The sequence below is a fragment of the Oryctolagus cuniculus genome, chromosome 12, assembly GCF_051225735.1.
Source record: "Oryctolagus cuniculus isolate XC-2025 breed Fujian yellow rabbit chromosome 12, ASM5122573v1, whole genome shotgun sequence".
Taxonomy (NCBI): Eukaryota; Metazoa; Chordata; class Mammalia; order Lagomorpha; family Leporidae; genus Oryctolagus; species Oryctolagus cuniculus.
In genome coordinates, this window is record NC_142878.1 from 24,537,748 (window position 1) to 24,551,826 (window position 14,079).

Genomic DNA, 14,079 nt, shown 5'->3' on the forward strand with positions numbered 1-14,079 from the left:
GACAGCCCAAGTGCTTGGACCCTGTACCCATGTGACAGACCCAGATGGAGTTTCTGGCTCCTGGCTTTCGCCTAGCCCAGCCCCAACTGTTGTAGCCACTTGGGGAGTGAACCAGTAGGTGGAAGATTTGTCTCTGTCTCTGTATATCTGCCTTTCAAATAAAATAAATCTTAAAGAAAAAATTTAAAACTAATTATGTGCTTGTTTTCTCATACTACACAAGTGTACTATAGCTTGTCTTTTTGTACTTCACACTGAAGATATTTTAATGTCTGTGCAGAGACTATTTATTATGCTAAACTGCTGCATTCCACACCACAGTAGGTTGTGCCAGTATTCGATACTTAGATTATATGCCTTTTTTTTTTTTTTCAAATCAGTACTTCTGAATCTTCTTTTCCATGTGTTTACTTCTATTGGTTAAATACGTGGAAGTAAAATTGCTAAGTTTCAAGCTAAACTTACACAAGTTTTCGGTATTACCTACCAAATTGTCTTACAAAATGTATTATTTTATATTTTATCAAAATTATTAAAGTGCCTGTTTTTTCATATTCCTACAAACACTGGATGTTACCAATCATTTTAACTTGTACCAATTTGAGAGCAAAAATATCAGTATATAATTGTTCATCTACCTCATTATAGGTAAGATTGAACAGCTTTTCCTGAACTTGTTAGCTGTTTCAAAAATTTCTTTCTCCATGAACTGCCCATTCATAGCCCCAGAACTTAATTGTGATATTTGTATTTCTCTTACCAACCTGCACAAGCTGTTTGTGTACTATGGGCATCATTTGGCTTTTATAAAAGTTGCTAAGATCTTCTGTCACCTATTTTTAGGTGATAAGCAAGTGTTTTTAAGCCTTTTTTAATACTCAGATTTATCCACTTTTTTTTGGTGTGTACAAGGCTTATGAGTAGTAGTTTACCTTACAGAAACTTTGACACCCCCAAGTGTTCTCTATTACCTCTAATAATTTTTAAGTGATTGATTGATTGATTGATTGATTTGAGAGGGAGGGAGAGCCCGCGAGCACTCCCACCCATTGGTTCACTCCCCAGATGCATGCAACAGCTGGGGCTGAGGCCGCAGTCTGAGAACACTGCTCGCCTCCCACGTGTGGCAGGAACCCAATTACTTGATCCATCATCACTGCCGCTCAGGACCTGCACTGAGAAGCAGCTGGAGGGGCGGGCGCTGTGGCGCAGCGGGTTAACGTGCTGGCCTGAAGCGCAGGCATCCCATAGAGGATGTAGAGGATGGCCCAAGTCCTTGGGCCTCTGCACCCACGTGGGAGACCTGGAAGAAGCTCCTGGCTTTGGATCGGCACAGCTCTGGCCGTTCTGGCCATCTGGGGAGTGAACCAGCGGATGGAAGGCCTCTCTGTCTCTCTCCTCTCCTCTCTCTGTGTAACTCTTTCAAATAAATAAATAAATCTTGAAAAAAAAAAAAAGAAAAAGAAAAGCAGCTGGGGAGGCTGGCACTGTGGCATAGTAGGTTAAACCTCCACCAGGGGTACCAGCATCTCATTATGTCTCCAGTTTAAAGATTTAAAGTTTAAAGTTTAAAGAAAGTCAGAGTTACACAGAGAGAGGAGAGGCAGAGAGAGGGAGAGAGAGACAGAGAAGTCTTCCATCTGATGGTTCACTCCCTAACTGGCTGCAGCGGCCCAAGGACTTGGGCCATCTTCCATTGCTTTCCCAGGCCACAGCAGAGAGCTGGATCGGAAGTGGAGCAGCCTGGTCTCGAACTGGCACCCATATAGGATGCTGACACTTCAGGCCAGGGTGTTAATGTGCTGAACCACAGCGCCAGCCCCTTGCTCCACTTCCAATCCAGCTCCCTGCTAACGGCCTGAGAAAGCAGTGGAAGATGGCCCAAGTGCATGGGGCTCTGCACATGTGGGAGACCTGCAACTCTGCCTCTCCAATAAAAAAACCTTTAAAAATAAAAGCAAAGCAGCTAGAGTCAGAAGCTGGTGCAGGGTACAGTCTTTACTGGTAGGTAAAAATCCCAAGCCCTGCTAATACTCTTATAAATTGTATATATTTAGCTTTTTTTTTTTTGCTGTTGTGTAAAGGGATCTAATTTTTTTTCAAGAGAATAATTTTTGCAGCACTACTGCCTAATCTATCTTTTCCCCTATGATCTGAAATGTCAGCTGTTTCATATACACTGTTCCCATTTATATATTATACGGTTCCTGGAGTCTTGTCAATTACATTGCTCTAATCAGCGACTGGTAAACCACAGCCTGTGAACTAAATCCAGCCTGCTGTTCTTGTAAATAAAGTTTTATTGGAACACAGCCATGTTCATTTGTTTACTGCTGCTTTCACACTCTACATGGGCAGAGCTAAGTACTTCCAACAGAGACCATGTGGCTTCAAAAGAAGAAAACATTTCCTCCTCACTTTAAGGAAGAAACTTCCCAGTTCTTGCCCTACACAGCTCCTTTTGTGTTGATATCATTCGCAAACAGAATGCTATAGTATGTTTTGTATCTTGGGTAAATATCTCCTAATTGGGTCTATATTTCAAAACATTCTTAGCTCTTTCTTGTAAATGCCTTTGGGGGGTGAATTTTACATTTGATTATTGATATAGTTGGCTTGTGGGGGCATTGCGGCACAAGCCACTGCTAGGGACATCTGCGCCCACACTGGAGGGCCTGGTGGGAGTCCTGGCTACTCTGCTTCCAATCCAGCTTCTTGAGAAGGGGACCCTGGGAGGCAGAAGACGGCGGCTCCAGGGACCGAGTCCCTGCCACTCGTGCTGCAGAGCTCGCCTGGGCTTTGGCTGCTGTAGACGTATGGGGGAGTACAGCAGCACAACGAAGCCCTCTCCCTGCCCCCGTCTCTCTCCAGCTACTTGCCTTTCAAACAAACAAGTAAAATATATTGATTAAAAAATAAGTGTGTCAACTTCCCATTTGTTTTTTTTCACTTGTTCTATATATCCTTTGACCATTTTATCCCTGTTTTCTTTGGGTTTAGTAAATTGTATTCCATTTTTATCTCTTACACCTCTTGTTTATGGATTTTTTTAATGTTTGCTTTACAGTTTATAGTGTATATTTTGAAGTTATCATGGTTCATTACACTGCTTCAAACACAGCGTGAGTAGCTTAGCAAAGTACACTTGAATTTCCCTTTCCTGCTCATTATGCTATCATGGTCAGGCATTTTATCTTTTATGTAGGTCATAAACTCCACAATCATTGTTTTTATTTTGGCTTTAAATAGTAAAGATATTTAAAATCCATATTTAACTCCATTCTTTGTGTAGATTTCCTGAAAGACTTCCATTAACATTTGTCCTGCAGATCTTCAGTGTTGAATTCAGCTTTTGTGTGCCTGAAAAATGCTTTATTTCACCTTTGTTTTTTAAGGACATTTTTGCTTGGTATAGAATTCTAAATTGATGGTACTTTTCTTTCAATATTTTTAAAAGGCTAGTTTTAGAGCTTTTTTAGATGGGAGCATGGCAACCTTTGGCAATAGGAGAGTACTTCAAAAAGTTTGTGGAAAATGGAATTAAAGTTTATATGGGCCAGAGCTGTGGTGTAGCAGGTAAAGCTGCCTCCTGCAGTACTCATTCCATAGGGGCACCAGTTCCAGTCCTGGCTGCTCCACTTCCAATCCAGCTCTCTGCTATGGCCCGGGAAAGCAGTACAAGATGGCCCGAGTCTTCCCACCCACATGGGAGACCCAGAAGAAGCTCCTGGCTCCTGGCTTTGGATTGGCCCAGCTCCGGCCATTGCGTCCATTTGGGGAGTGAACCACTGGATGGAAGACCTCTCGTTCTCTCTCCCTCTCTACATCTGCCTTTCTCTAACTCTGCCTTTCAAATAATAATAAAAAAGATAAGCTTATATTGGTAGAAAATATTTTTGGAGTTCTTCCGCCCCGGCCGCCATCGGAAAGCTGCAGCCATGGCCCTGCGCTACCCCATGGCCGTGGGCCTCAACAAAGGCCACAAGGTGACCAAGAACATGAGCAAGCCGAGGCACAGCCGCTGGCGCGGGCGCCTCACCAAGCACACCAAGTTCGTGCGGGACATGATCCGGGAGGTGTGCGGCTTCGCCCCCTACGAGCACCGCGCCATGGAGCTGCTCAAGGTCTCCAAGGACAAACGGGTGCTCAAGTTCATCAAGAAGAGGGTGGGCACGCACATCTGCGCCAAGAGGAAGCGCGAGGAGCTGAGCAGCGTGCTGGCCGCCATGCGCAAGGCGGCCGCCAAGAAGGACTGAGCCCCGCCCGCCCCCCAATAAATGAGTCCGCGAAAAAAAAAAAAAAAAGACAATATTTTTGGAATCTATGCATAGCTTTTTTCCCATAATATGCATTTTTTCATAAACTTTTTCAAGAGCCTTCACCCCTTCTGAGTAATCGATGCTGCTCCTTTCTTGTGGTTTTCTCCCAGCCTTGGAGATCCTCACCACACGGTGATCTGCTCACCAGTACTCAGCTGCACACAGCCAGCCTTCTGATCTCCAAGGCCTTCTTTCTGTGCAACTCTCTCCCTTTCTCTGGCTCTCTACCCTATGAACTCTAACATTTATTTAATTTATTTGAAAGGCGGAGTGACAGAGAGAAAGACACACGCACAGAGACACTTTCATCCCCTGATTCACTCGAAAAATCATTGCAACAGCCAGGCCTGGGCATGTGAAGTCAGGAGTCTGGAACTCCATCCAGGTCTCCTACATGGGTGGCAGGGGCCCAGGTATTTGGGCCACCATGCACTGCCTTCCCAGGTGTATTGGCAGGAAGCTGGATCAGAAGCGGAGCAGGCAGGATTCAAACCAGCACTCCAATATGGGATACCCTTGTCACAAGAGGCAGTGACTTTACACTGCTGTGCCACAATGCTGGCCCCTGCCCTGTGAAATGCATCCAGCCTGGTCAACTGAAATTCTCAACTCTGCCTTCTCAATCCAGGGAGACCACTGGGACCATTCAGATCCCTCCTCTCTGTGTGGTGGCCTGGAAACTGTCCCTAGTGAGATGGGGGGACCATGACAATGGCCACCTTGTTTGTTTCTCTGCCCGTTGCCAGGTAGCTACAAACACATTTATTTGCAGCTTATTTTAGTTATTTACGACGGGAGGATAAAACTAGTCTCCATAGCACCCATCATGGCTGAAAATAGATCTATCAGTCAGAACTTAGTTAGGAATTGATGGGAAACGGGGCCATTTGTATTACTCCATCTGCCCCTTTAGGAACAGGGCCTGTCAATTTCTTTAGGCCATCTTTTAAATCCTTGTGGACCTTTGGTCTTACACTTTCACGTGGGTGTTGCACATAGGCTCCTTAACTTGTGGCTCAAAGCATTTTATTCTCACACTTCTGGGGTGGAGCAAGAGCAGAGCTTGGCCTTCTGCTTCTTACAGGGCAGCTCCTACACCCAGCCTCTTCCTCCCACCTCTGCCGATCAGCAGGATCTTGTTCCAGCTTGCTGATGGCAGAGCAGCACAAAGCAGCTGTGTCCTAGGGTCTTGGGTGTGGATGAGGAGAAGCATCTGTCCTGGTGATACGCAACTCGGCAGGCAGGAGTGAGCTGGAATTTCTGCCAGCCCTGCATTGTATCTTTGCCTCCTTACACCCACTTTCCCATGATGCCCCTCCATCACTTCCGGGACCAGAAAGGAGAAGACACCATGGCCATGTGGAAGTTAAACTCTAGGGGCTCCATGAGACCCCCACCAAACCCATCACATAATACGCTTCACTCTGTTTGTATATTCAATTAGAGTACCCCCTAGCTCATGAAAGGGACGGATAACATGGTAGGGGGGCTTTGTTCTTGAACAAGCCTATGGCTTCTTCTCTGGCCTCCTCCCCCCCGCATTCTCATAGGCAACTCTCTGGCCCACTCATCACAGCATCTGTGTGGGGTGGCCCACGTTCAGGTGTGTATATTCACTCTTTCAAATAAACCCTGCTCTCATTCGTACACTGCATTTATGCCTCGGCTTTGAATCCTTCTGAAGTCAAGAATCTAGAATGAAGATGGAGATACACAGGCCTGTAACACTGGAACTCCAGGGTAGAAACTGGCTTACAGTGCACGGCTGGCCTAAAGCTTTGTTCTCCTCTCGTTATAGTGGGACAAGGAAGTACCAGGAGAAGTAGACTTCCTCCTCCCTGGAGACTGAGCTGTCAGTCCAAGGGGAGGAGGAGGTGTTACCAGCTCTGGTTGTGGGGTTCTACCTACCTCATCTACCCCGTGGGCCTCTTCTTTGACAGACGGTTAAGGATGCACAGAAGAATCATCTCTAATAATATCCCTGCCTTACAGGCATTTGTGGGCTACTTAGGGGAGCTGGGGACGTGTGTTGTAAATGTCAACCAACCAATTTAGAAGCAAACTTGGAACATGATTCCTTCCTGGGTTGGGAACTGTCTGTTCTTGGGAAATCCGTCTCCTGCAGTAATGACAGTAATAAATGGAGGAGACCTCAGCTGATGGCAGTTGGCAGCAGATGGGAAAACGCCCACCTTAAGTACTGAGTCGGTTAATTATAGCCAGGTCGTGTGTACCGCCCTTCGATGGATCTCGAGAGTCTGTAACTTCATCACCTACGGTGCTTCACAGCGGCTGAGCGGGCCTTTGCAGGGGACTGGATCCTCCACCAACTCAAAACGCACGTCTGAGGCATCAGAGGGGGGCATTCGGCTGACTTATCTTCATGAGACCTCCATGTGGGGATCCACCTGCGTACAACATCAGGGGGAGGATGAGGCCAATAAAACCGTGACAGGGAGGCGACTCGAAAACTCACAGAACCCCCACCTCTGACCGAACCAGTCACAGGCATGGAACACCCTCCTCTCTAGAATGGGTGCCCTCAGACTTCCTGAGACCGTCACGCGGACAACGCCGCCATTTTCTGACAGTTTCACTGACAAAAGAAAACAATGCCACTGTTAGCAAGTACAATGTGTGCAGATCTGCCACAGGCCCAGCCCACCCAAGAGTGGATCACACAGGTGCAGGGGCAGAGAGCCCGGCTGGGCTGTTCCTCAGGCCCAGCTCTCAACCAGGAGGTGACAACCCTGGTGCACATCAGTGTCACTTGCGGAGCCACCCTGCACCCAAACAAATCAGGCGCTCTTGGCAGGGCACCGGACATTGTCATTTTAACCCCGCCAGGTCATTCTATTGTGCAGTCTACAGGCTCCAGCCCTGACGTCCACAGTGCCAATTTTTAATGTTCCAAGTATTCACGCAGACCGTAATTCACAACATACAGTGGTAGCTAACCCTCGTCTTCCCAAGGTCTTTGCCAAGCACAGGAAAATCGCCTGCTTTTCCTTACAGTTTAGGGGATGACAACCTGTGTATGTGACACACAGCACAGGTCTCCCATCCCCCTCCCTACATAGCTGTTGGATCTTTGCTTTTCTCCCTGCTGCCACCCCCCTGGTTGAGACCCTTGTCCCCTCTTGGCTCTCGCTGATTCCTTGCAACCTTCTGTGAGCACTGACCCATTATTTCTCTGCAACTCCAAAGACGTGTCTTTCCTTTGCAGCCCCTCAGTGCTGCCCTGCTGTGTAGAAAGACACTCGGCGTCCTCATCCGGGCACCCAAAGCCTTTCATGTCTAGGCTGGACATTGAGTGCTAAAGTGAAAAATGCGCCCTGAAATCCAGGCGGGTCCCTATCACGCCTTGCCCTGGACAGCCTGTCCCTCACCCCACCATGCCATGAGGCGCCATCAAAGGCTCTTTTCTCCAGCAAAACCTTCTCTGATCTTGCCGTCTCTCACTCCCCACCTGGCCCAGGCCTTCAACGCCTCAGTGCCAGAGGAACACCCGTACTACACGTCTTGCTCGTACACGTCTGACACACAGTGGCTGCTCAAACCACCCCTGAGCCAATCCATTTCATCTACCACACTCTCAATGTGCGATCTGTCTTGCTCGTTAGGTTCTGAGTCCTATCTCAAGGCAGTGGATAACATGGCGTAAGCAGCAGCAAAGAGAAAGCTTTGAGTTGGATTTGGGTTTCGAACTCTGCTCTACCTCTCTCTGGCTGGAACATCACAGGCAAGTTTAACAGTCTCCTCAGCTGTGCTGTGAGGGCCACAGCTGCTGCAAAGGCGGAGCCAAGGACGCAAGGTGCACTGACACCTGACACACCCCAGCTGATCAGGTATTTCCCTCCCCTGGCACCAGCCTACACATCACCAGGCACTCTGCAAAATTCCGGAGTAGCTCCCAACTAGAGCACTTTTGCTCTGGACGATAGGCTTCCAGAAGGCCAAATGGCTCTAGTGTAAAGTTAAACGTCTGTTAGATTTAAAAAGCTTCCTTTCTCTGACCCTAGTCATCAACGTGGTACACCTGTCCGCTTACTGAATTCACTGAAGTGTCTGCTGAATTCCTGTCCCTTAGATTACAGACAAGAAAGCTGGCAAAGGCAATGGGGTTCCCTTTGGGAAGAGCTGGGGCTTCTCAGAATCCCGAGCAGACTCCTGGCTCCACGCTCTTCCCTCTGGGTCACGGGACCACCCCCCCCCCCCCCCCCATCCAGCCTCTCGAATGCAAACACAGCCACTTAGTGTTTTGAAATCAAAACCAACACTCCCATGATGGGTGTTTTAAGTATTTTAATTAAAAATATAATCGTTAAAGAGTCCTTTCAGCCCTGTAATTTGAGACTGCAAAGGGCCTGCTCTGGTTTCTTGCCCTCTACCTTGAGAATGGGACAGCACTTGTCTTTCTGGACTGTGAGGATGAAGCGAGCTAACACGTGCGGGTCTGACAGCCTGGGCCGGGCGTGGAACGTGGCCATCAGTGGGCGTTGGCTCTCAGCACCAGCACCACTACAGGGGCTGCTCTGCGGGGAGTTCCATCACTTTTAGGTTGTTCTGTAATGTGTTCCATTATAGGGAGGAAGAGCACAATGAAAATAAATTCCATCCTAAATGCTTCTTGTTTCATGTATGAATGCTCGTAACAAAAGACTCTTGAGAGGCAGAAAAAAAAAAAGAAACTTTATTGACCTCTAATCTTACCATGAAACACCTATAAGAAATAATTACAAAAGAATGCAGTTTTTTTTAAACATACTTTTGGTATGATCCTGATACGCTGATCCTTTCACAGAAAGGATTATTTACAGTCTGTGTGGATATAAAGCTCACCGTTGCAAATACGAATGTGGCTGTGCAGGGCGGCAGTACCACGCGGGGAAAATGTAACAAATGCAGAATAAATAACAGCTTCACACTTTGCCTTTATTTCTTCAAATAATTTCCAAATACAAAAATGTAGATTATTCAAAGTGATTTCCATACATATATACACACACACACATATATAAGTTATATAAGTGTTTGTGTGTACATATATATATATATGTAATTCTGCTGCAAGCAGTGGATCAAAAAGTGAAACTGTTCCTTACTGCATTTCATTTTTGAAAACCCACAAGACTATTCATGAACTCAATTACAAACAGGGTGTGCAAAACCACCAACCATGCCGGCGAAACCCTGAAGACCTGATTCTGGCTGAAGTAGAGAGAAAATAAAGTATAAAGCGTCACCTGCTTAATTGTCTTTTTTTAGGTTTTTTGCTAGAGACACTGCGGGCTAAGGAAATGCACTGCACGGTGACGGGGCTGGGCTTGTCAGCGTACAAAGCTCACCAGGATTCGTGGATTACTCAAGGACCTCTGAGTGGAACGGTCATTAGGTGATCCCTTCATTCTTTCAGCCAGAGACTGAGATACTTTTTTAAAAAAATACATTCTGAAATCTGGAACTTTGGTTCTTTTAAAGCCTTTGAAAAAAGCAAAATAATTTCATGACCATAGGACTCCACAGGACTTTTTTTAAAAAATTAAAGTGTCAGGTGAAACCAGCTGCATGGGGCTCACGGGCCACTGTGCCCCACACAGGAGGGCAGCCCGGGACACGCTCATGGTCTCTGCTGGCTGCAGTACTGACTCCCAGCCACGGGTAACACTGCTTACGTTCTGCTGTGCACGATATCTAATTCTCTGTTACTTGAAAACACAGTTTTGTACAAAAATATGACTGTTTCCTTAGAAAATAATATATACTTCTTCTTTTACTAAAACCTGGCAGATAGAAAAAATGGTATATCAAAATATGGTAAACAAATGCTGTAAAATACTAAATCATTAAAAACACCTCATAGAAAGACGTTGTGCTGTGCAGTTCTCATCCTGAAGTGCGAGCAACACTGTTTCACTGTACATCAAAGGGCGATGGACTCCTTGTCCTGGCTGCATTTCATTCCGTGTCCGAAAGCACACAGCAGGAGCTGTCTCAACATCGGCCCTTCTCACACCAGCATCTCCGTGGCACGTGTGCTTCAGAATTCATGAGCAAACACCCTCGGGTCAGCGGTTTCCACCCCTGCTGAGGTCAGCTCCATCTGGAGCACTCTGAGAGCAAAGGCAGTTCCACCTGGGCCCCACCACGAGACTGACTTAATTGGTCTGGGGTGAGACCCCGACTCTGTTATCTTTTCAAAAGATCCCCACATAACTCTATTATGCAATCAGGGTTGAGAATCATGGCCAAAGGCACAGGAGGGAACAGCCATTCCAGCTCTACAGCTATCAACTGATTGTCTGTACGTATCATTCACTCAGCAACGAAGCCTTAATATTAAACAGGGATCCCACGTAAACACGACCAGCACGGAAGCTAAAATGAAGAGTTCATAAGCCTAAACACACCTCAGCACACACAATCCCATGTAGTTATATGCTTATAACGTATACATACAATTAGGGTATTTTGGTTAAGCAGAAACTAGTATTAACATAATTTGTTCCTGATAATTAAAATAAACAAAATATCACCAAGCCCAAACATTTTCTAAGACATTTCCATAACTTTAACAGACACCGGTTTTGCCAACTCCACAAAACTCATCATGTCATAACACAACTGATCTGTTACTTGGATGAGGAACTGAACTGAATTCTAGAAGTTTCTAGAGGGGCAAACAGGAGGACATGGCCCTGCCCAGGCTGGAGGGAGTCCCAAGGCATCCCAGCATGCAGTCTTGACTTCCTGCTTCATTCACGTCTTCCTGTCTCTGAGCAGTCACTTCCGTTATGCACAGATCTTTGGCTTTCTAGAACCACGTGATTTTGATCACTTGGTTATTAGTGTTCACTCTGGGACAGCCTCAGTGAGGCAGCCATGGTTGTGTCCTAGGCGACAGCCTCTCTGTTAGAAGAGAGAACCTTCTCGCTCTTCTCCCCAAACCATGAGCGTTTATTTCATGAGGGAGCGGTGTAAAATAACGTGCAAATAAAACACCACTTCTCACGTGATAAAAACCATGATGCTACGTGTACTGAACTCGAAAGCAGCTAACGAGAAAGCACACCACGGTTCTGCAGTCTGAAGGCTTGGTAACCAGCAAAGCACATTTCCTTCCCAAGGATCAATAAACTTCTGGCACTTGTCTTGCTGCACATTCTCTGTGGTTCTTCTACTTCTGCATAATACTTAAAGTGCAATCGTCCCAAGGCTTTTGCTTCCATCACAAATATTATAAAGAAAGAGCTGTCTGGGGTGAAGAAGATATGGCACAAGTAATATGTAAAGAACCCAAGAGGCTCCCACAGCCTCTGGCCAACAGCAGGCTGCCTGCACGTGGGCTTCACACAACAAACTCCGGAACCTCATCATGAGTGAGATCCAGAGAAAAGTACTTGCTGGTTCTTTTGACTGGAAAAGCATCTTGGATGTTGACGCACTGCTGGGCCAAGCAGCTGTTGCAATAGAGGCCTTCCTCATCAAGTTCATGGCCACATCCAAAAGTGTAGCTCTGAGCAGTGTCCTGACACAGACCTGCGATGCGCAAGAAGTCTTTCTGGTAAAGTCTGATGTCATCCAGGCTCAAGCTATGTCGGTCAGTGGACGTCTTTGGCTTTCGACATACAGTCTGCAAAATAAGGGCAGATTGAGGCGCTTAAAAGAACAGACTCAAGTGAGAGGGTGGTGTACCTGCCCTGCAAGGCTGGCCAGGGTGCTGTGAGAGGTGACGGAGTCCCTGCATGTTGCAAAGTGCTGGTCTGCGGGCCCCTGTGGCGACAGGCATCAACACCACCCCCAACACAAGCAGCACCAAATGTGTACCATGTGCCAGGCCCTGGTGTCAACACTCAGCATGTATTAACTCATTTAATCATTCTAACAGCTCGGGGAGACAGGTGCTATTATTCTCCATTTTATGGATGCAAGCACAAGAGGAACCCAACTCTGCCGAGCACGCAAAGATATTGTTTATTTTTTCACTAGGATATGGTGAGTCAGTCTACACTCTCATGCTGACGTTTGCTGCTATTTTAAGAAAAAATGGGAAAACAAAACAACTGTCACACAAGCAACACAGTGTGAGAAATTATTTCTCTACAAGCCAGAATCCTTGGGCAGAATACAGTGTTGCTGGTATGAAAGGGCTGGGGAGGCAACACCAGGACCACAGGGCAGCGCCTGAGCCCCCAGGAGGTGAGGGGCTGCCAAATGCTCCAGCCAGGCTGAGGCAGATGCTGGGACTCAGCATCGCGGGAGGCCGTCCTGGGGGAGGTCCCAGGTTGAAGAGTGGTTCAGATCATTACATGCAGCAGAGGCAGTTAATGCGTCATTGCTACAGTGAGCGCCCTGTCTCCAACGTCTGCTGCTTCACACACTTTTGCTAGAAGCAGCACTTTTTATTTATTTATTTATTATTTTTTTGACAGGCAGAGTGGACAGTGAGAGAGAGAGACAGAGAGAAAGGTCTTCCTTTTGCCATTGGTTCACCCTCCAATGGCTGCCACGGCCGGAGCACCGCGCTGATCTGATGGCAGGAGCCAGGTGCTTCTCCTGGTCTCCCATGCGGGTGCAGGGCCCAAGCACCTGGGCCATCCTCCACTGCACTCCCGGGCCACAGCAGAGAGCTGGCCTGGAAGAGGGGCAACCAGGAGAGAATCTGGTGCCCTGACCGGGACTAGAACCCGGTGTGCTGGCGCCGCAAGGCGGAGGATTAGCCTAGTGAGCCGCGGCGCCGGCCAGCAGCACTTTCTGGAGGACACTTTACCAGGACGTTTCCCGTCTGGGTGACACCCCTGCCCACGACGACTGCTCATAAGCCTGGCTGCAGTCCTCACAGGCTCCAGCTGGGTTTCACACCCAGGACCACCTGGTCAGCTCCACAAACCCTCGAGGCACGCGTGGTGCGGCTGTGGAATGTGAGTTTCGGCTGTGCCCAGGAGCAGTGCTGGCCTGGGGTGGGGGGGCACTGCTGAGTGGCAGGGCTGGGGCGGGCCCAGCAGTGCGGCACAGGACCTCTCACCATGGTCCACCACGCTGCACACACAGCTCCAGGGATGACTCGAGTTTTCAGGAATGTGCTTAATAAGCATCGTTTTCATACTATGGTTACTTCAACGGAAGCAAGAGAAAGGAAGGGCAGTTGAGAAAAGAAGGGGGGAGGGTTTAAAAAGCAGGGGATGGAGAGGGCCAGGATGCAAGATGAAGAAGGAAGTAGAGAACTACATCAACAGGACACAGATAGAGTCCACGCAGGGAGGTACAGGGAGGCACACGTCAGCGGCAGGCTAGGCCCAAGCCTGAAACCACGAGTTCAGGGTCTTGGATCTTAGTGTTTGACGCCGTGACAGTTTAACCGCCATCGCAGCTCGTCAAACGCTTCAGCTCAGCACACTTAGAAAGTCCATTCTGAATGCAATGACCAGCGTGTGGTCTGCCACGACACACGGGGCGAGATGACGACTTTCCAGGTCCAGGTCAGTGAACCCATGCGGACACCCCCACACTTGCATGCACACATGCACACTGGCTTCCACCTATGTGCAATACGGAATCAAGTATGTGATACGTCCAAATAAAAATCAACTCACACAGAAGTGGAACTAGCAAATAAAATGCAAGCAAACTGATAACACAACTAGAATTTTTGTCCCTAGTTAGAATCCTTTCTTGAAGGTTTTTAACTTTCACTCACTTGTATAAACATAATAAATGTGAGTGGTTATGTACAGCTGCCTGTAACTGCAGCTCCTAATTT

The 14,079-nt window shown here is 47.5% G+C and overlaps 2 protein-coding genes across 3 annotated transcripts in view; one reads left to right on the forward strand and one right to left on the reverse strand.

Moving 5' to 3' along the window:
* The first annotated feature begins 2,944 nt into the window (after positions 1 to 2,944).
* LOC100348796 (large ribosomal subunit protein eL36) lies at positions 2,945 to 4,945 on the forward strand. The gene has a single exon (XM_070053671.2). The coding sequence runs from the start codon at positions 3,939 to 3,941 to the stop codon at positions 4,254 to 4,256; it is 318 nt and encodes a 105-aa protein (XP_069909772.2). The 5' UTR covers positions 2,945 to 3,938; the 3' UTR covers positions 4,257 to 4,945.
* Positions 4,946 to 8,990: 4,045 nt separating this feature from the next.
* Positions 8,991 to 14,079, reverse strand: part of FRMD6 (FERM domain containing 6) — an 81,337-nt gene continuing 76,248 nt past the window's right edge. For both annotated transcript variants that reach the window (XM_051822842.3, XM_051822841.3), the window contains exon 14: positions 8,991 to 11,952. In XM_051822842.3, the coding sequence (XP_051678802.1) occupies positions 11,668 to 11,952 (285 nt within the window). In that variant the 3' untranslated portion in view covers positions 8,991 to 11,667. The remainder of the gene's footprint in view (positions 11,953 to 14,079) is intronic.

Coding starts and splice junctions, on each gene's coding strand:
- LOC100348796 (XM_070053671.2), top strand. CDS start 3,939: ATGGCCCTGCGCTACCCCATGGCCGTGGGCCTCAACAAAGGCCACAAG.